Source organism: Heptranchias perlo, chromosome 15 (assembly GCF_035084215.1).
Source record: "Heptranchias perlo isolate sHepPer1 chromosome 15, sHepPer1.hap1, whole genome shotgun sequence".
NCBI classification, from domain to species: domain Eukaryota; kingdom Metazoa; phylum Chordata; class Chondrichthyes; order Hexanchiformes; family Hexanchidae; genus Heptranchias; species Heptranchias perlo.
The window spans coordinates 45,305,596-45,328,616 of record NC_090339.1 but is presented as its reverse complement, the minus strand read 5'-3'; the positions used below and the strand labels follow the sequence as shown (position 1 = coordinate 45,328,616).

The 23,021-nt window shown below is 44.7% G+C and overlaps 1 protein-coding gene across 1 annotated transcript; it reads left to right on the top strand.

Moving 5' to 3' along the window:
- The first annotated feature begins 583 nt into the window (after positions 1-583).
- LOC137333044 (ras-like protein family member 11A-like) lies at positions 584-21,958 on the top strand. The gene is made up of 4 exons (XM_067997140.1): positions 584-967; positions 6,986-7,042; positions 7,135-7,214; positions 20,207-21,958. The coding sequence occupies exons 1-4, from the start codon at positions 826-828 to the stop codon at positions 20,672-20,674; spliced, it is 747 nt and encodes a 248-aa protein (XP_067853241.1). The 5' UTR covers positions 584-825; the 3' UTR covers positions 20,675-21,958.
- Positions 21,959-23,021: the final 1,063 nt, after the last annotated feature.

The window sequence follows — 23,021 nt, the reverse complement described above, 5'->3', positions numbered from 1 at the left end:
GAATTCACTTTTCCCCGAAAGCCCATTTGTGAGGAAGAATCTCCATCCCATAATTTAACCTGTCTTTTCCTTTTTTTGGGTGCTGGCCAACCTGCTATGTATTTCCAGTATTTTCTGGATTTTACCTCACAAACCATAACCCACTTATCACAATTCGTTTCACCTTCCAGTCTTCAGTATAAATCCCTTGGCATATGTCAACCACATCAATGTGCACAGACTGGGATTGCGTTCCACCCATTCCTGTTTCAAAAAGGACATCATTTGTTGAAGTTGTTCATAGAATCATAGAATGATACGGCACAGAAAGAGGCCATTCGGCCCATCGTGCTGGTGCCTGCTCTTTCAAAGAGCTATCCGATTAGTCCCATTCCCCTTCTCCTGAGCCCTGCAATTTTTCCCCTTCAAGTATATATCCAATTCCCTTTTGAAAATTGTTCTTACTGAATCTGCTTCTTCCACCCTTTCAGGGAGTGCATTCCAGATCATAACAACCCGTGTTGGAAGAGTTCAAATGAGTACGCGATTGGCTGTTTGTTTCAATTTCTCATTGGCTACTGCAGCCAGAATATTTGCTGCAAGTTTGAGAGGAGAGGGGGGAAGTTTCATTCTTGATGAAAACTGGGAAAATACCACTTCGATCGTGGCTCAGGGCATGGGAGGAGCCCGCCGGGGTAACCAGGAGCGATCTAAGTCCGTATACAATCAGAAGGGTTCAACTCTACACAAAGGCGTAAAGCAGGGGGTCGCGGCAGTTCCTAAACTTTCCATTTTGCCAGTTTTCTTTTTTCGCTCGTCTTAAGGGGATTGTGTGCAGTGTCATAAATGCGTCTCCTCCAGAACACCATGTCAAACAATTCGAGTAACTTCCTACTGGTTCCCATACCGGAGGTCCCGGTGCTCGACTGTCTGCATAACAGATACGTGAAGATCGTGGTGCTAGGAGCAAGGAGCGTTGGAAAGACTGGTAAGAAAGAGAAAGGAAAATCGGGTAAAACCCAGGATAGTTCATTTCAAGCGCCTCCCAGCACTCGGAAATTCATGTTCGTACTCACAAATATAGGCTTCGCAGTATAGACCAGACTTCCCCATTCCACTTATCCTGATCCGAGAAGAAGGGAGTATTTTTTGCAATATTCCCTCAATCCCAGCACTGATTGTAAAGCTGCTACCTCTGCTGCCCTGATACTAACAGAAAACCTGCCGTTAACTTTAATCTCTAACCACATTGATGAAATTATCCTCTCCCCTAATCTTTGAACTGCCGTTGTAGCGAACCCTAACAAATTAAGCTGCTATTTTCTCAAACTCTAACCGCAAAATAAACTTCCGATTTCCCCAAATTTAGAGGGCTGTTTCTCTAAACACTGCCCCTAACAGTTGAGCTGCCGTTTTTCCAAACCATAAAGTAAATCTATCGTTTAACTTAACCTTAACCTCATAAAACGTTGTTTGCACTAACTTTACGATGTCATTGAGACAGCAGCTGTACTGATACCCACTTCGAAAATTGATGCAATTTCAATTTTAAAATTGATTTTCTTAGGTTCAGCACAAATATGTTGTCAAGGGTGACAACAGAAAGAGCTCTGTGTGATCATCATTGACTTTGTGACAGTGAAATTGATGGGGACATAAACTTGACGTTAAATGATTAGATAAGAACATAGAGTGGACTTTACATTTCTGTCAAAAATCCAATCTTTTCATTAGGAAAGAGCAAAACAGTAACTCGACATTCTCACATTGCCAATGACAAATATTTTAAAATAAATATATACCAGTGGCTCAGTAATAGGGTTGTGATGTTTAGCTGCTAACCTGGCACATCCATTTAAGGCCCCTTTTTCAAGTGCTCCCCATGGGAACCCAGGTAATTGTAGCAGCTTGTAAATTCCAGAGGTAAATTAGAGGTCAGTAAATTGCTTGTGTATTTCAGACTTCAGATAGGAAGAACCCAGGATGAAATGCCTGGCTTTATTTCTGAGATTGCTTTGCATTTGTAACAAAGTATGATGGTTACAGTGTGACCTATGTGTGCTAGAAGCAAGGCATGTTGAGATCTCATATGGCAAGGTGAGTTGGAAGAGATGGTATTTTAGCCATCGAAGAGTTTGCACCATGATCAGCATTAGAACTTCTTCCTATTATCCCTATCCCCACATTGTTAGCTCCTTACCCTCCCTATACGTACTAGAAGCAAGACATATTGATCTCACAAGTCACTCCACACGTTGTACTGTCCTCTCTGCTCCGTCTCCTCTCTTGTCACCTTTATCAATTTTTTCTCTGCTTTCTGCTCCTATTGCCCTGCCTACACCTACACCTTCCCGCATTGATGCCTCCACGCTGCTCACCTCATAGATTGTGCTGGGCACTCTGCACATTTTCCCTACCTGAACATTGTAGTTTTAAATAATGAAAACTTCTTTCCAAGCACTGACTTGGGATACAGGACTTATGTTTTTTTAAAGATGTAACACTGTATTCAGTCACATACCTTGCACATCCCATCAAAGCATATCATCCTTCTTAGTCCCCCATGTCATCCATGAGCAGCGCAGGTGCTTTCTGGTGTCTGCTCATTACTGCAATTATATAGGGCCTTGGTGAGACCGCATCTGGAGTATTGTGTACAATTTTGGTCTCCTTACCTAAGAGAGGATATACTTGCCATAGGAGGAGTGCAACAAAGGTTCACTAAACTGATTCCTGGGATGGCGGGATTATCATATGAGAGAGATTGAGTAGACTAGGCCTGTATTCTCTAGCGTTTAGAAGAATGAGAGGTGATCTCATTGAAACATACAAAATTCTTACAGGGCTCAACAGGGTAGATGCAAGGGAGGATATTTCCCCTGGCTGGGGAGTCTAGAACCAGGGGTCACAGTCTCAGAATAAGGGGTAGGCTATTTAGGACTGAGATGAGGAGAAATTTCTTCACTCAGAGGGTGGTGAATCTTTGGAATTCTCTACCCCAGAGGGCTGTGGAGGCTCAGTCATTGAGTACATTCAAAACAGAGATCGATAGATTTCTAGATATTAAAGGCATCAAGGGATATGGGGATAGTGCAGGAAAATGGCATTGAGGTTGAAGATCAGCCATGATCTTGTTGAATGGCGGAGCAGGCTCGAGGGGCCAGATGGCCTACTCCTGCTCCTATTTCTTATGTTGTTATTAACTATGATTCATACAGTCTTATGCATTTTATATACGGGTGCCTCCTCCCTCGAGATCAAGTACACAATCTCCCTGTGTCGGATTTTGTTCCATGTCTGGGGAGTACAGCCAGAACCAAATCCAGGGCACCACAGGTGGCTCACCTGAACAGGGGGCGGGGGGGGGGGGCGTGGGGAGGAGGAAGGTCAAGAAAGCATAGTGATAGAGGATTCAATAGTTAGGGGAACAGACAGGTGTTTCTGCAGCCGCAGACATTCCAGGATGGTATGTTGCCTCCCTGGTGCCAAGGTCAAGGATGTCACTGAGTGGCTGCAGAACATTCTAAAGGGGGATGGTGAACAGCCAGAGGTTGTGGTCCACATCAGTACCAACGATATAGGTAGATTTTAGGGAGCTAGGAAAAAGATTAAAGAACAGGACCTCAAGGGTAGTAATCTCAGGATTACTCCTGGTGCCATGCGCTAGTGAGTCTAGAAATAGAAGGATAGAGCAGATGAATGCGTGACTGCAGGGATGGTGTAGGAGGGAGGGCTTTAAATTCCTGGGGCATTAGGACCAGTCCTGGGGGAGGTGGGATTTGTACAAGCCGGACGGGTTGCACCTCAACAGAGCTGGGACCAATGTCCTCGCGGGGAGGCTCACTAGTGCTGTGGGGGAGGTTTTAAACTAATTTGGCAGGAGGATGGGCACCAGGATGCAGCATTAGAAAGGAGAAACAAGATGCACAAAGGATTGGGAGAGACAGATAGCACTAGAGTAAGAAATAGTTTAGTATTAAGTGGGGTCAGACTAAGGGAGAATATGAGAAGGTCTAAGATAGGCTTACAGTGCATGTGTGTACGAAGTGTGGTAAATAAGGTTGGTGAGCTGCAGGTGCAAATAGCCACATGGGAATATGATGTTGTGGCAATAACTGAGACCTGGCTCAAAAAATGGCAGGATTGGGTACTAAATATCCCTGAATGCAAGGTGTTCAGGAAAGATAGGGAAGGAAAGAAAGGAGGGGGTGGCAGTAATGATTAAGGAGAATATTACAGTGCTGGAGAGAGAGGATGCCCTTGAGGGGTCAAGGACAGAATCTATTTGGTTAGAGTTAAGAAACAATAGAGGTGCCGTTACATTACTGGGTGTGTTCTATAGATCATCAACTAGTGGGAAGGATATAGAGGAACAAATTTACAGGGAAGTTACAGAGAGGTGCAAGAACCATAGAGTAGTGATAATGGGGGACTTCAACTACCCTAATATAGATTGGGTCAGTAATAAGAGGGGCAAAGAGAGAGTATGAGAATAGACTGGCAGCAAACATAAAAGGGAATCCAAAAGTCTTCTATAGGCATATAAGTAGTAAATGGGTAGTAAGAGGAGGGGTGAGGCCGATTAGGGACCAAAAAGCGGATACACGCATGGAGGCAGAGGGCATGTCAGAGTCACTAATTGAGTACTTTGCATCTGTCTTTACCAAGGAAGAAGATACGGCCAAAGCCTCAGTAAAAGAAGAGGTAGTTGAGAAACTGTATGGGATAAAAATTGATACAGAGGAGGTACTAGAAAGGCTGACTGTACTTAAAATAGATAAGTCAGATGAGAGATGATCTTATTGAAACATGTAAGATTCTGAGGGGACTAGAAGGAGTAGATGCTGAGAGGATGTTTCCCCTTGTGGGAGAGTCTAGAACTAGGGGCCACAGTTTAAAAATAAGGGGTCTCCCATTTAAGACGGAGATGAGGAGAATTTTTTTTCTCTCAGAGGACCATGAGTCTGTGGAACTCCCTTCCCCAGAGAGCGGTGGAGGCAGAGTTATTAAATATTTTTAAGGCTGAGTTAGATAGATTCCTAACAAGGGAGTCAAAGGTTATAGTAAGTAGATGGGAAAGTAGGGTTGAGGTCGCAATCAGATCAGCAATGATCTTATCAAATGGCAGAGCAGGCTTGAGGGGCTGAATGACCTACTCTGCTTTTAATTCGTATGTTCGTATGATTTATTAAAGGCAAATCGTGTTTGACTAACTTGATTGAGTTTTTTGATGAGGTAACAGAGAGGGTTGATGAGGGCAATGCGGTTGATGTGTATCTGGACTTCCAAAAGATGTTTGATAAAGTGCCACATAGTCGGCTTGTCAATAAAATTGGAGCCCACGGAGTAAAAGGGGCAGTGGCAACATGGATGTGAAATTGGCTAGGTAATAGGAAACAGAGGGTAGTGGTGAACGGCTGTTTTTCAGACTGGAAGAAGGTATGCAGTGGTGTTCCCCAGGGGTCGATACTGGGACCACTGCTTTTCTTGATGTATATTAATGATTTGAACTTGGGTGTACTGGACAAAATTTCAAAATTTGTGGATGACACAAAACTTGGAAGTGTAGTAAATAGTGAGGAGGATAGTGATAGAATTCAAGAGGACATAGACAGGCTGGTGGAATGGGCGGACATGTAGCAGATGAAATTTAATGCTGAGAAGTGTGAGGTGATACATTTTGATAGGAAGAACGAGGAGAGGCAGTATAAACTAAAGGGTACAACTCTAAAGGGGGTGCAAGAACAGAGAGACCTGGGGGTATATGTACACAGGTCGTTGAAGGTGGCAGGACAGGTTGAGAAGGCAGTTAAGAAAGCATATGGAATCCTGGGCTTTATAAATATAGGCATAGAGTACAAAAGCGAGGATGTTATGTTGAACCTTTATAAAACACTGGTATGGCCACAATTGGAGTATTGTGTCCAATTCTGGGCACCGCACTTTAGGAAGGATGTGAAGGCCTTCGAGAGGGTGCAGAAAAGATTTACTAGAATGATTCCAGAGCTGAGGGACCTCAGTTACATGGTTGGACTGGAAAGGCTGGGATTGTTCTCCTTAGAGCAGAGAAGATTGAGAGGAGATTTGATAGAGGTGTTCAAAATCATGAAGGTTCTAGACAAAGTAAATAAAGAAAAATTGTTCCCACTGGCGGAAGGGTCACGAACCAGAGGACATAGGTTTAAGGTGATTGACAAAAGAACCAATGACGACATGAGGAAAACCTTTTTTATGCAGTGAGTGGTTGCGATCTGGAATACAGTGCCTGAAAGGGTGGTGGAAGCAGGGTCAATTGTAGCTTTCAAAAAGGAATTAGATAGGTACCTGAAGGAGAAAAAGTTGCAGGGCTATAGGGAAAGAGCGGAGTAGTGGGACTAGCTGGATTGCTCTTGCAGAGAGCCGGCGCAGGCTCGATGGGCCGAATGGCCTCCTTCTGTGCCGTAACCATTCTATGATTCTACGATTCTATGTCCTATACACTTGCAGGTTGAATAGATTTAAAGCCATTTCCCAGCACTGGACTAGGAAACAGGCTTTTAGTTTTTAAAGTTTTTGGAGTTAATACAATATATTTGTATGATATAACCACTTTAAGTTTTTTACAATTGTTAGTGTTGGTTTCTCAGATCAGTGCTCGGAGGCTCAAGTTTCAGGTCATATCTCTGGGAGTGGATCCAGCCAAGGCTGTATTGGAGAGAGAACATAAAGTGGGTGGCACTGTGGTGCGTAGTTCTACTTTAGGGAGTACTGAAACGTAAGTATAACAGAATAAACGAGAGGTAAATATGACATCCAAGCATGACATCCAAAATCATGACAGTGGAAGTGTGTCACAAACAGGAAGACTCAAATCTTTATTATAGGTAGATAGATAGTATTATGTAGCTATAAATAGATATAGGGATAGATCTGAGGTATAAACTTGTGAATGTTGAGCAGAAAAGCCTACTTTTTTCCTAAACTTGAATGAAAAGTTGCATTTCATATTTTTCTAAATTCCTTGCAGCTTTGATTGTACGGTTTCTCACAAAACGATTCATTGGGGATTATGAGCCAAACACAGGTAAGTGTTACACTAGGTGCTTTCTAGTTGTCAAATCAAAGCAATGGTAGCTGTTTTTTAGTACTTACTTGAACGTATTCTTTAAATTTCAGGAGCTCTATACTCAAGACAGATTAGCATCGATGGAGATCAAATTTCACTGCAAGTGCAAGACACTCCCTATGCTAATCAGGTAGAATCCATATCTGTATTTTTCCCTTTTATGTGAATTTTACACTCATCAAGATGTGCGTTATTATTACTGGAAATGTAACACTTTCCATTTAGGCATACAGTTGCAGCATTACAGTCAAGTATAGCAAGATTAGACGCAGAGTAGAACTCCCTCTACTTTGCCCCCACAATGTGCCTCAGCCCCAACCTCAAAAGACAACACAAGTATGATATTTTTTCCATTTCACGCATCCGCCGATCTGTGGCTTTTGTTAACGAGAGTGCCATTTAGTGATGAACTGAGGCAGTTTTATGGCGCATATCCACTAGATTGAGATTACCTAAACTCAGTTTATATGGAGCCCTCACAGCGAACAGAGGAAACCTTTTTTTCCTTCAACTGGATTTGAACCATTACCAGAGCAGAAAATTCATATCAGGTTTTATGTAGACAAAGGATTGAGGTGCATTGAATAATAATGAAAGAAAAGGCATTGTGCTAATCCTCCTGTGGCCTTTTGTGTCTTTCATCCAGAAAACAACTATTTGATTGGTCATAAATTTATTATTAATGGCTTGTTTAAAGATGGAATCTTGCCATTAGTCATCCTTAAAGAAGATCAAACAATTTCAAAGAATTGTGATTAATGTTAAAGGGCCATATTTTCCTCTTTTTTAAAAAAGATTTTTTGGACTCAACTTGTTGAAGGATGTCATTATTAAAAACTACTTTTCTTACTTCTGTTATCCATTATCAGCATTGAACATTCCAAAGCCAGAAATAGTATAACAAGATGCAAAATAAAATTCCCTTTACTCTTCTCTGACAATGTGCTTTACTCCAATCTCCAGCAAGCACCCCCAGTATAGACCAGTTGCCACAGGAGAGCAGCTGTTGGATGTCTCCAGTTTTTCCTTCATGAAACCATCATGTGTGGGATTATTGAAGTAAAACCCACCTGCCATCAATCTGTATGCAGTAGTAGTGCTGGATTGCTGCACCAACCATTTGGGGGACAGGTGGCGGGATGGGAGGGTGCTGAAGGAGTTAGATATATTAAATATACATTAGATATAACAAATTAGGTGGAAGTTACAGTGTCTCCTTCCAATGCAGTTCCCCAATGTCTCACTCTTTAAGCATAAATAATTTTAAGCTTCTGTCATTTGAACCCAGAGATTAAATTATAGCTTGAAGGTCACTGTGAATTCTATTTCTTTTTCCTTGTAATATAAACCATTTCAGTCTTGTGTGGGGCTTTCTTTGATTATTAGTTTTGTGAAAGCAATGGCATAATTACAGATGCTGACTGTGAGCAGAACGACATTACAGATGCTGACTGCGAGCATGGTGACTTTACAGATGCTGACTGCGAGCATGGTGACTTCACAGATACCGACTGAGCATGGTGACTTTACAGATGCCGACTGTGAGCAAGGCGACTTTACAGATGCTGACTGCGAGCATGGTGACTTTACAGATACCAACTGAGCATGGCGACTTTACAGATGCCGACTGTGAGCATGGCGACTTTACAGATGCTGACTGCGAGCATGGTGACTTTACAGATACCGACTGAGCATGGAGACTTTACAGATGCTGTCTGTGAGCATGCTCCCTGTCTTTCATGTGTGATGATCGCCCAAGTAAATTGATGACTCATGATGATTTTACTGCAGGATTCATTGAGTCTGTTTACCAGGAATTCCTGCATCCAGTAAAGACAAGGAATTACAGGGCAGCAATTGAATCAAGTGCTTTGAGGATCTGATAAATTGTTGAGCAAATTTAAATTGTTAATGAGAATCAGCAATAAAGAGTTAAAACATGAGAGCAACAATGCTGTAGAATAAACATAAATCCTTTGCTGCAAATTCCTTATATATTTCAATTAATATTCTGTTTGAAAGAAAAGAGATAGATAGGGAACAACAGGGTTAAGTTTGTTCCTATGGGAATAAAAATATAGAAAGAAAGGACTGGAGAACATTGTCTTAGGAGGCGGAGGCTAAACAGAGAGGCTGCGACCTAGCTATACCATTTCCTCAATGGAGACCTACAGCATGATCAAACATCCGTAAGGCATTGCCAGTGATCCTGAAAGACACCATAAGGAGAATTATTCTCTGTGATCCCACCGGAAATTGGGTGGAATCGCAGTGGAGAATATCATAAAATTCAGGCCTACTGTCGCCTTATTATCCCTGCTCTCATGTTGTCCCTGCCACCGCCTGCTCCACCGCATGCAAATGGCAATGGGGGTGGGCGGGGTGGGGGGAGTGGTCTGGGTTCCCAATGGATTTTCCTCCTTTCCACCCCAATTACTGCTGCTTCTGCGGAAGGTGGCAATAGGCTCTGGGAATTGCTGCCATTACGTGAAAGGTGGCAGTAGGCTCTAGGAATTACTGCCATTATGTGGAAGGTGGCAGGAAGCCCTGGGAATTACTGCCGTTATGTGGAAAGTGGCAGGAGGCCGGGGAAGCATCAGTAAAAACCCTGAGCTCTCCTTGTGAAAGGAGGATGTCTTGTAGCCGTCAGTGGAAGCCTTAATTCTGATCTTTGGAGCACTTTTGCGCCTTTAAGGTCCCTTGCCGCTGATCCTGGTGCTGCAACGGCATCCCTGCTGTGGCACTGCTGAAGTTTGCACCTGCGGGCTCCTTCATGATGGGGACTCGAGCCGGGAGCCTGCCGTGCATATGCAATGAATCCTGACCGAGGTTGAGGTTGGGTGGAAACTGGAACTCAGCCCCAAAGAGCATAATCTGCTACCATGTGTCCGTTATTTCCAAGGAAGCTCCTTCCCAGGCCATGGATGTATCAAGGGTGTCACAGATGCATTAGTCAGCAAGGCCAACAACTTAGTAGCTTTTGCTGCTGTCTAATGATAAAGCAGCATAAGAGGGCAGCACATCTCCACTAGTCTGCTGGAGAATCTAGAGAGTCATTGACTGCATGTATGCTGTTATTTGGGCCCTTTTGTCCAATGCAATACTCTGTACAAACTATAAGAGCGTATTTTTCATCAATGTGTAGCTAACATCAGTACAAAATAACACAGGTTCGTGCTGCTTCTCCTGGAGCTCAAGTAATGCTTTCATTTTAAGGGAGTCATTGCTGATATTCTTATTTGAAGTGGATGGAAGAGTGTAAAGATGACTACTGGGAGTCCAAGGGTGTCCTCTGCAGTTATTGCAGTGGCACCCTTGCAGCAACTATTGACAGATCCAGAGCGTAGGTACAACAAAGCTCATGCTACAGCTAGACTATTGAACACACCAATAGGATCCTGAAGTAGTGCTTCAGATGTCTCGGCTGATCTGGGCCATTTTATAGTACAACTAGACTATATGGTCTCACGAATAATCAGCATATGTTGTATGTTGCTTTATTTTGCCCTCCAACGAGATCGCACTATGATGACAGTTACTCGATAGAACAATATTACATCACTTGAACATCATAGTGCTAACCACAAGCTCAAGAGAAACCCCCACTCTATTGATGCTCTCCTCCCAACAATGTCTAAAGTGGCTTCCTTAGTGGGGTCAGGGGCTTTTATAGTTTAGAATCCCCACCAGTTTGGAACTGCTCCCTCCAGTTAAAGGCAATCTATTTACTGAAAGTAGAATTAGAATTATTATTGATATGTCAGTACATAGAGCACTGATAATGTCATGCAACTGCACAGTTTCAGTGGCATGCTTAATGCTTTAATTTAACAGACATTACTTTACTAAGTTTACCTGCAAGCACTCATTGTGTGACTCTTTGGAATTGTACACATGTTAGTATATACACTTCATAATTATATCTTTCCATTCATAAGTATTCCAATTCATGCATGTATGGTTCTCTCAGACCCGCACTGCACTGTTTAACATTCTGATTTGCATGGGGAAGCAGGAAAAGATGAGGAGGTTGGCATTGCTGACCTGCATCTTGCTACAGTGACTCAGACATGCGGGGCAACCAGTGAACTAGGTGAACTAAGCAATAGTGAAAGCTTGTCATATTTATTCTGAGCCTGAATTGCCTCTGGATACAGAACTGTCAATCAAGTCAGCTTTCAAGGAGCCAAAGGTTGCGTCTCAGGTATCTGCTTCAAGCAATTCTCACACCTACACAACAATGTAAAACTGTCACAATAGGTAAGAGTCTTAGTTGGACAACCATTACAGTCAATGGCTTGTTTTATCACACACAGACATCAAGCACCAATATGAGTCTGTATTTAGCATTTCAGAGGCTTTTAATAATGGGAAACGCAATAGACTAGAAGCCTAGGATCAATATTAATTACTTCGATCACCTGAGTAGGTTTTCTAATACTTGTTAAGGAATACAAATAGCGACTATATGCACCTGAGGAATTAATGAAACCAGTTTTGACCTAATGATGGACTGTTTACAGATAAAAGTCATAACCAAAGGAATATCATCCTCCGAATATTGAAATCCCCTCCAGACAGGCAGTGTAGATTATATTACACACAGGTCTTCACATCAAAGCAAAGGAATTTTTAACAGCTGCAGTAACAGCCATGGCTTCCATTTTTATAATCCCAGTACCTCAGCTTAGTTACACAATTCATATAAAATTATACAATATCGAAATTCTTATGACTTGAAACTGAACAGATCCTATTTCATCACAGCCCTGTTGTGTGCTCATTATAGTGCATGCTATATTGTAGACAAGTTAGCAGTAAAATTGTGAGTTCATGACACACTTATTTATAGTTGAAAAGCTTAAGCAATGCCTAAACAGTCATTTCCAGCCTCATCTGTCAAAGGTCACACATGAAGAATGACCACCTGGGTTAGTTATTGGGTTAGGCTACCAGCACCTGTGGACCATATGCCAGAACGAGTTAGTATTTTCAAGAAAGAAAGGGAAAAAACTGGCCAAAAAAGGCTGGAATCTGTTACTTTGTTATAGCAGTTAATTTTCAGTTTTGTTTTAGCTGCACGTTCCATTAATATTTTCTACTTTCAACCAATTTTTATTAAATACAGTGACTTTCCTTATAGCGTGGGGGGGAACTGAGATGCACACAAGGGTATTTTCAAACAGAGTTATTTAGACACCAACTGGAGCTGCACCCTATATTGTAGACAAGTCTATCGATCAGAAACCTGTTGCATTTAATTCTATTATTTTATAAAATATATATTAACATTAAGTTCAATGTTAACCTAAAAGTAATAGCTGTAAATATAAGCAAGAGTCTATGAAACCATTCTGTTTGCTTGCATGTCTATCTGACTGTGAGCACAGCATCAAGTCTGTCTTACTGATTGGAGCTTTGGTTACTGTCCTTGTCACGGTCCCCTGAACACCTATTGATTTTAGAGTTGGGAAACTCACAAATTGCAATACACGCAATAGATCATAACAACATACACCGAAAGCCATCAGAAAGACAGTCTATATCGACTGAGACATTGGACTACAGTGATCCCAAAAGCCAATCCCAACAATAAACCATAGATTAAGATCTCAACCAAGTTAGAAGATCTGCAAAGTGGTAACACGTTGATTTCTCTTTGTGAGTCATTGAATGATATGTTCTGGCTCCTGTTTATACAGTATCTGATTTTCTGGCAGATTTGTGCTGATGTGATATAGTGTGACAAAATATTGAATAGATACTTTGTCTCCATATTTACCAGGGAGACTAACAAGGTGGACAGCACATTAGAAGAAGAGACTGAAAAAGATATTAAAACATTTAAGATAGAAAGGTGGGGAGATAATTGATAAACTAATCAAACTAAGGGAGGATAATATTCCTGGGCCAGATGGATTGCAACCACCGAACATTAAAATAAGTTACGGCTAGAGATAGCAGAGGCACTATTACACAGAGATTAAAAATTCACTAGAAAGGGGAATAGTGCCAGAGGATTGGAGGACAGCTAGTGTTATTCCTATATTTAAAAAGGGAGATAGAAGAAGTCCAGGGAATAATAGATCAGTTAGCTTAACGTCGGTGGTAGGAAAGATAATGGAATCTTTACTCAAAGATGTGAGAAAGACATCTAGAGAACGAAAATATAGGAAAGAATAGTCAGCACGGATTTCAGAAGGGAAGGTCATGCTTGACCAACCTTATTGAATTCTTTGAAGAAGTAACAGAAAAAATAGAAAAGGGAAATACCTTAGATATAATGGGCCCGATTTTACCAGGGGTGCGGGTTGGCAGCGGGTGGTCGGGCGGGCTCGAGGAAAACGCGCCGGCCAAATTGAGTGCGTTGCGCACGCGATCGCGGGATGATTGATGTGATTAGCCGGCAGTTACGGGTTCCGCGCTTCTCAGCTGCGTGCCGGCGGCCTGCGCATGCGCATTGACGTCTGAGCGATGGTTGCGCTCTATTTAAAGGGGCAGTCCACCAAAGCCCCTCCAGCCACAAACTACACTCCATCAAGGATGGAGGAGCACAGGGGTAAGGCTGCTCCCCGTTTCACGGACCACGCCCTCCAGGTGCTGCTGGACGGGGTCCGCATGAGGAGGGAGACGCTGTTCCCCACGGATGGAAGGAGGTGCCCTGCCAGCGCCACCAAGAGGGCATGGGAGGAGGTGGCCGCGGAGGTCACAAGCAGGGGAAACACCACCCGCACTTGGATTCAGTGCCGCAAGAGATTCAATGACCTCACCAGGTCCGGAAAAGTGAGTACACTAACGCATTCTGCATCACTCCGTCTTCCACATCACCTCAAACACCTCACAACCCCATCTCCACTGACAGTACTGCGCTCCCGCACCAATCCTCACAGCCACCCAACTATCATCCTCACAGTGCCTGCACGTACCCACCGTCCCTGTCCCCACTCGACCACTACCACACACCCCAATGCCCATACAATGGGATGGCCATGTGGCACACGCATCCTCCCATCCATCTGGCACACGTTCAACCCAATCACACCAATGCTTGAAGCGTCTCACATTGTAATCATCACTCAATAACGTTTTTGTGTTTTGCCCTCACAGGAGAAGAGGGCCAGGAACGCACGCGATAGGGCATGCACCGGAGGGGGCCCGCCACACGAGATGGCCCTGACAGACGCCGAGGTCGAGGCACTGGAGATCAGCCGCACGCTGCATTGCCTGTCGATGGCGGATGGCGAGTCTGGTTCTGGCGAAACGGCCGGTAAGGGAAAGCTGGCACTCATCACTCATGATCGTGAATGATCGTAGCATCACATGGCATATGCCGCACCGCCACATTTGGTCACATGCCTGATATTTCCCTCTGTTCTCTTCCAGGACCGTCTGCGATCGACGTCTCGGTTGAGGGCGATTCCTCAGAGGACATGCCCGTCTCTGAGGGTGCATCGTCACACATGAGCCTTGCATCCACCAGCGCAGATACACACACCTCGGTGGGTCCCCCCCCTCAGCTAGTTGGGATTGCACATGGTGAGTCACCGCGCACACATGAGCATGAGCAGACCCTGGTGGCAGGGTCAGCCGCGGAGGGTCCGCGTCGGTGGGAGCACTCTTCTCCAGGCTTTGCTCAGCCGGACCCAGATGCTGAACCCAGGGGGCCACCTGTCAAAAGGAGAGTCGTCGAGGGGCACCAGAACATTGCTGAGGTACTGGGAGAGGTGCCACGCGCACTCTCCACAATCGCACGGAGGATGGAGGAGTCCAACTCCTGCATGAGGGGAATGGTGGCACAGGTGCAGGAGGGTATCGCCGAGATAGTGTCGCAGGGACGTGAAGGCATCTCTGAGATAGTGTCGCGGGTAGGTGTGGGAACGTCTGCGGTGGAGGACAGGCTAGCCTCCCTCGAGCGTCACGCACAGCTCACCAATGAGTCCATCCAGGCCCTCACAACGGCTGTTCGGATTCAGGGTGAACAACATTCTGCCGCCATCAACAGGTTGACAGATACATTGGAGGTGGCCTTGCAAGGTCTCACCCACGTCATCCAAACTGCCGTCCAGCAGGGTGGAAGGGGTGATGTGGGCCTTGGCCATGAGAGGGAAGATGGTGAACGGGGAAATGGAAGTGTGGACGCTACTCAAGGCGCCCCCAAGTCTCACCCGTTGCCCCCCTCTCAACCAGTGCCCGCAATAGTCCATCCTCTCCAGGTGGCCGAGTCTGCCCCTGCACAGGTGCAGGAGGAGCAGTCTGTGGAGGTGCCCTCACGGGCACCGAAACCCAGGGGGCGTCGGCCCAAAGCATCTACCCGGTCAGGGCACGAACAGGAGCAACCTGCCACCACCTCTGCTGGAGCCACAGGGGTAGCACCACGTAGGGGGTCCCGAAAACGAACGCCTAAAGTTCCGTGAGCACACAGGGATTGCAACAGGGTGTTTGTCGTTTTTTTTTAATTTTCTACTCTTTGAATGTCACCACAAAATAAACTCACTTTTTCTCACCAATGCTGCCACCTCTTGTCCATAATTCTGCGGCTTGTGCAATATGTCCCTTCCCTGCGCCTCATCATGACGACGACCACCCCGTCCCACCCATTGAGCATAATCCAGTGGGTGCAGGTGTACAGGCACCACTCTTCTGTGGAGGGAGCCTGTATGGACCCTCGTCTGTGCACGTTATGACATGTGAACGCCTCACACAGTGTGATGTTAGGAGAACCGTTGGCATATGAGTGCCTCCCTGGCCTGACGAGCACGCAGGTGAGCCGGTGTTCGGCGCATGGGTCGTTCCTCCTCCTCTCCCTCTTCCTCCTCCTCCTCTTCCTCCTCCACCTCCTCCTCATTGTCGTCCTCAATGTGGGTGGCGGGTGTGCATGGGGCCTCCTCCAGCGGCACCCCTCTCTGTAGTGCCATGTTATGCAGGGCACAGCAGACAACTATAATTCGTCCCACTCTGAATGGCGTGTATTGGAGCGCTCCCCCGGAACGATCAAGGCACCTGAAGCGCATCTTGAGCAGCCCTATAGCCTGCTCAATTGTAGACCTGGTAGCAATGTGGCTGTCATTATACCGACGCTGTGGCTCGGTAATGGGGTTCCTCAGAGGTGTCATAAGCCACGTGTGCAGGGGATATCCCTTGTCGCCGAGGAGCCAGCCGTTGCCGGCGTTGGGTGCGTGGAAGAGGGGCGGGACGGTGGACTCCCTGAGGACGAAGGCATCGTGGCAGCTGCCAGGGTATCTGGCGCACACGTGTAGGAATCTCTGGCGGTGGTCACAAATGAGCTGGGCGTTCATGGAGTGATACCCTTTCCTGTTGATAAACAGCCCTGGCTCATGTGGAGGTGCCCGTATTGCTATGTGGGTGCAATCGATTACACCCTGCACCCGTGGGAAGCCAGCCACAGCATGGAATCCAACCGCCCTCTCCGTCTGGCTGCGCTCATCCATGGCGAAGTTGATGTAGGTCGAGGCCCTGCGGAACAACCCATCGGTGACCTGCCTTATGCACTTGTGTGCAGACGACTGACAGACCCCGGTGATGTCCCCCGTGGCACCCTGGAAGGATCCGGAGGCGAAGAAGTTGAGGGCAGTGGTGACTTTGACGGCGACGGGTAAGAAGATGCTGCTTGGTCCATCCGGGAGCAGCTCGTCATTGAGGAGGCTGCAGATGTCGGCGACTACCTGGCGAGTGACTCTGAGCCTCCGTATGCACTGCTGCTCAGAGAGGTCCATGAAGCTGAGCCTCGGTCTGTAGACCCTGTGCGGAGGGTAGTGCCTCCTGCGACGCATCTCTCTCTGCGGATGCCCTCCATCCTGCTGTGCAGGTGGATGTGCCGCAGCACCGTGTTGTGGGGATGCATGTCTCTGAGGCGGACGGCGTGGACTGCGAGGCTGCTGAGGCTGGTCATCCTGTTCGTCCTCCGAGGATGTCAACGCAGCACCCATCTGGCAGGTTTAGGTTTGCGGGGTTGTGCACGCTAGAAAAGTGTGTCCTCGCACAGGGGTTGGACTTCCACGCCGGTGAATCTTCTTGCTTGGAGGAGGGTGGTGGAGGGCAGGCGTTGCCCAATGTTACGGAGTGTCCTCCTGCGTTGGTGAAGGCTCTCCCCCCCCCCCCACCTGTGGAATGCACCTTGGCAGCTGCCACAGGCTGCTGGCTGCAACACGTCCGTTGAGAGTGTGAGTGTTTCCCCCAGTATGGGAAACAGTCTCATTTCACTGTAAAATCCGACACCTGTTAAATAAACAGCTCAATCAGGTCATTTAATGACCTGAAATACCAAGATAAATACACTCAAGTGGAACCCCGCTGGCTTTAATTGCCTGCGGGATTCCCACCAGCGGGGCCAACGCACGCACCCCCGCACGTCAGCGCGCAACCAGGAAGTGGGCGGGATCGAGGCGCGATCCGGTCCCGCTCCTCGAAACCGGGATTTTAGAGGCCCCCCCGCCGAGAACGCACCCGGAACCGGGTGCTAAAATCGGGCCCAATATATTTGGATTTTCAAAAGGCCTTCGATAAGGTACCGCATTGTACACTCATGGCTAAGTTCAGAGCATGTGGAGTCAGGGGACAAGTAGCGGAATGGATAGCAAATTGGCTACAAAGCGGAAAACAGAAAGTAGGGGTTAAGGGTAGTTACTCAGACTGGCAAAAGTTTGGAAGTGGTGTTCCACAGGGATTGGTCCTGGGACCACTGTTGTTCACAATTTATATTCACAATTTGGATTTGGGAATCAGAAGTACAATTTCAAAATTTGTGGATGACACCAAATTGGGGGGTATAGTTAATACAAAGGAAGAATGCATCAAAATGCAAGAGGACATTAATAAATTTGCAGAATGGGTGTGTAATTGGCAAATGAATTTCAATATAGATAAGTGTGAGGTGGTGCATTTTGGTAGGCCACATACTGCTTGGATAATAAGAGTCTAAACGGGATAGAAAAGCAAAGGAGTCTAGGGTTACAGATACACAAATCACTAAAAGTAGTGATGCTATTAATAAGGCCATAAAAAAGGCAAATCAAGCACCAGGGTTCATTTCTAGAGGAATAGAATTGAAAAGTGAAGAAGTTATGATAAACTTGTATAGAACCTTGGTTAGACTGCATTTGGAGTATTGTGCACAGTTCTGGTCTTCATATTATAGAAAGGATATAAAGGCATTGGAGAGAGTGCAAAAAGATTCACAAGAATGATACCAGAATTGAGAGGATATCCTTATCAGGATAGGTTGAACAGGCTGGGACTCTTTTCTCTAGAAAAGAGAAGGCTGAGGGGTGACTTAATAGAGGTCTTTTAGATAATGATAGGGTAGATGTAGAGAAAATGTTTCCACTTGTGGGGAGTCCAAAACTGGAGGTAATAAAAATAAATTAGCTGCTAATAAATCCATAAGGAATTCAGGAGAAACTTCTTTACCCGAAGAGTGGTAAGAATGTGGAATGTGCTACGACGGAGGAGTAGTTGAGGCAAATAGAATAGATGCATTTAAGGGGAAGCTAGACAAGCCACATGAGGGAGAAAGGAATAGAAGGATATCCTGATAAGGCTAGATGAAGTAGGGAGAGAGGAGGCTCGTGTGGAGCATAAATGCCGGCATAGACCAGTTGGGTCGAATGGCCTATTTCTGTGCTGTGGCTTCAATGTAACTTGATGTAAACAATGACCCAACGGTATAGTGCGCATTCAGCGGCATGTTATGCTAATCCAGTCTAAACACTGGATGCAAGACCAATAGGTCCTGATTTGAATCCCAATATGGTCCATTCAGCATTTGATTCATCTAAATTGGGCAAAATGAGTACCATATTTTAGCCTGTATGGAGAAAGCAGAAGATTGTGCATGGTACTTACTACACAGTCACAATATCTGTTGTCCAATAATCCTGGCTCTTTAGCAATGGAAACAGTGGTACGGCACTCAGAGATATTCATCTCCTTCAGACTTTAATGTGTATTTTCTCTCTCTAAGCGTCTGTCATCCTTATGAAAAAGGCCTAGAAATTCATTTAGGCCAGTTTTCAAATGCTAAATGGACACAGGGATTGTTCGAAGATGGAGGCCTGAAGATTGCGAAAAATTGTTCCTCGGGCCTTACCTAAATGATCACAGAGATCTGCTGGTGCCTGTTGCACCTCCACAGGCAGCTCGCCAAATTGAATAAGTGAATTTCGGGCCGCCTGCCTTGCCAGAAGGGGACCAATTGTGGCTGGCAGCAGCTCCACATGAATTTTAAAAGAAAATATTAAACTTACCTTTTTGGTGGCGGTCCGACTTGCTCGGCTGCATCCATGCCTGGAAAAGCTGAGCCAATGCCTGCTCCTCCAGGGCAGTCCAATTTCCCTAAGAGGTCCTAAAACAGGCATTCGGCCTTTCATTAGCATATGCAAGGGACCTAACGCCTGATTTAGGCAGCCACCACAGGTGCCTGAAAAATGGCTCAACCCAATTTCGGGTCGGATGTTTTTCAGGCTTCCCTGGGCGTAGGATGTTGGTCGCTGAAATTGAGCCTTGTTACGCCCGTTTTACACCCGCAACGAAGTCCAATTTCTACCCCAAAGTGTTCGATAAACCTTAGTTTTGCTTGGGGAGTGAGAAGATACATGCTTCCTTGTCATCACTGAGAGTGACTTGATAATATGTTTTGACAACATCTGGGGGTGGGTGGGGGTGGGATTCTCCTCTTTGGGGCAGGGTTCCATTGGCAAGATACCATAGAGCTGGTGCTGATGGAACCATACCAGCGTGAGTATGTGCTTTCAGTAAAAGAGAGAATTGATTTTAAAAAATCATAAAATAATCGTACAGAGAAAATATCATATTTCATTGCTACAATTTTTTGTTTTCTGATATTCATCGCTAGAAATTTTCAGTGAGTTAAGTAGATGGTAAAGGATACAAAACCTGCTAATATTACGAGAGGTACAGAGAATTCAGTATCCAAAGGGTTACATTTGGAGAAAGAAAACGCTTTGGAAGCCTTTACTGAAAGCAGAAGTGCGTTCAAAGATATGTTGTGCAGATTTGATTTGACACAAGAATTGCAATATGAATTTAGTTAACCAAAAACAATAGGGGCTGCCTTTAAATAATATCCTTGTGTTCCTGTGACAGGGAGATGGAGACGATCCTCGCAGTCAAGATGTTATAACCCGTTCACTTCACTGGGCAGATGGTTTTGTTTTCGTCTTTTCACTTACGGACCCTGAAAGCTGGAAAGTTATCCGTCCACTGCATCAGCAAATCAGGAAAATCTATCCAAACACCAGGCTTCCATTTGTGCTGATAGGAAACAAGGCTGATTTACCCCATGCACGGCAAGTGGAAACCAATGAAGGGATCCAGTTGGCAAATGAGATAGGAGGAGCTTATTTTGAAGTTTCTGCCAGGGAAAATTATAATGAGGTCTATGACGCTTTCCACCAAGTCTGTCAAGAAGCCAGTAAAGTAATTGGAAGCAGCAATGGAGAGAAGAGAAGAGGTCTGCTTTTAGCTAGGCCCAAATCACCAAACATGCAAGACCTTGGAAGACGATTAAAACAGGCTCTTTCTTCTAAAGTAAAGTCCAATACTTCTGTTTAAGATCAGTTTTTTGGGCAAGTTCCAAGCTTCATGTCAAACATTTCTTGTTTACCTTGGGGATGAATGAGAATTGAGTTTAGATGACCCCATTGAAATGAATACTCCAAGATGTTCTAAAGACCAGCAAATGTAAATAGAAAGTAATATGGGATTTTCAGCTTCTATCCTCACCTTACTCTTAATTACATAATTTTAGCTGTAATTACTGTTAAGTGAGTCCTTTTTCTCCCAGATTATGCATAATTGTGTTTACACATGTTGTGAGGTTTACGGTACAAACTGCACACAATCACCTGCAGTAGGAGCTTGTTTTGCGTCACTAATTTAACAAAATTACGTTAAGATTCCATTACATCAAGTAAAAATCATTTCGAGCCTGAAACAATTTAAAATTCTGGAAAATTTTACATTATTATTAAAGTATCCACTGGGGGTTCCCCTGATGCCTTTAAGTGGTAAATACACTGCCAAATGTGAAATTGAACCATACAGATCAGAAAAGTTTCTGGTTCTATTTGTGCCTATTTAGCTGACCTCAGCTGGAGCGGCTATAGAGCTTCTACAATTGACCTCAGTGCTCTTGGGCTAGGAAAAGGAAAAATCAGCTACATTCTCCACTCCTGATCACTATCCAGTGACTCCTGCTGAAAAGTATGCATGTGTATATGTCTGGTCACGACAGGATTGTGCTTGCCTGTGTTGCCCCAGTAGTTGAATAGCTCAATGTCACTTACTGCCCAGGTTCCCTCATGAATAATGGTTACTTGGACAAGGGTTACCAATGTATATGGAATGATAGCCCAGCACAAGGCAACACCTCCAGGGAAAGGAGCAGAGAAAATTGCCCAACAGAAACTGTTTATTGATATTCAATTATGAACTGCTGATAAGTACAATGTTATATAAAAAAAGATTATTTATGGGGAAAAAATGACTATTTGTTAAAAACTACAATTTAAACTCTTTTAAGGCCAAGTTTTGGACATCTGAGCCCAAATAATAAAATAAAATGGTGTCATTTTAAAAAAAAATTAGAGACAAAAAAATTGGACTGGATAAACCAATGCGTATGAATATTGTTTTAATTTAAATAATTGCCTTTACTTAGGACCCAAGATCAAATGTACTTCAGGATAGGAGATGGAAAATGCCTTCTCGTGATGCCTGTTTATCATGATACTGTGTGTTCAAAATGATTTGGTAGACTGGCCGTCATTGAACCATAAAGTTTAACTTTACGTACTTGTTTTATACGTAAAAGAATGTTGGCTATTTTAACCAGAAGCTTTGCTATTTTATTTGAATTTGACCTGCAAGAATACTGAGTCAATCATTTATTTGGTTTGTTTACATTAACATTAAATGTTGTCACTAGGCATATTTAGCATATTGGTATGAATACTCTATAAGAAAAATTACACTTAAACCACTACAGCTTATTCAAGTTCCTCTCTTATATGATACTCTTAATTCATCACCTCAAATTTTTCCCACTATTGCCATCACCAGTGACAGACCTATAACCACTGGTACTAATAGGATATGGTAGCTTAGTGGTTATGTTATGGACTAGCAACCCGGAATTGAAATCCCATCATGGCAAGTTGTAGGTCTTCATCAGAGAAGTTCCAGGTCCTCCTCCTACCTGTCTTGGTTTTCTGCCCAACGGGCACAGATGGCACTGGGGCAATGGGGCAGAGAAGCTGCGATTTCCCCCTTGTGACCCTACTGTGACTCTGATCAGCCCCTCAGAAACATGCCCGACTGCATTTAAATGAAGCATGGGGGCATGGTCAAGTGCAGCCAGAGATTTTCCTGTGTTTCTGCCCACTTACCACCCCTGAAAATCACCACCATTGTAAAGGTGGTGATGCTGAATCTGCATGGTGGCCCAGAGGTAGGAAGAGTTTGAGAAGATTAAAGATCACACAGGTGTGTGATTCTGCAATGCTGTTTTGGCTGGCAGTCACTTCCATTATTTTGAAGCTTCATTTTCTGAGCATTTGAAGATACTTTGTGAAACTTTTTGAGAATTTATAGGGACTTCTGCAAAGTGAAATAATGGATTTCCCTATGGGGATTTCATTGTTCTTGTGCTTTGAGGAGGAGGAGGAGGATGAGGACATGGAGCAGGAAAGATGAAAACCAGGAAAGTGCAGCAGCATACAGGCAGGCAACACCTGACATGCAGATATCCGTGCCACAGGGTCTTCAGACCACAGAGGACCTATCTGGATAGGCAGTATCTGAGAAGGCTGCACAAGTGTGGCCCTGGGGAACCTGATTACACCAAATAATTACCTTCCAAAATATGAATTCCAAAGATTGAGTCCTGTAAAACATGGTG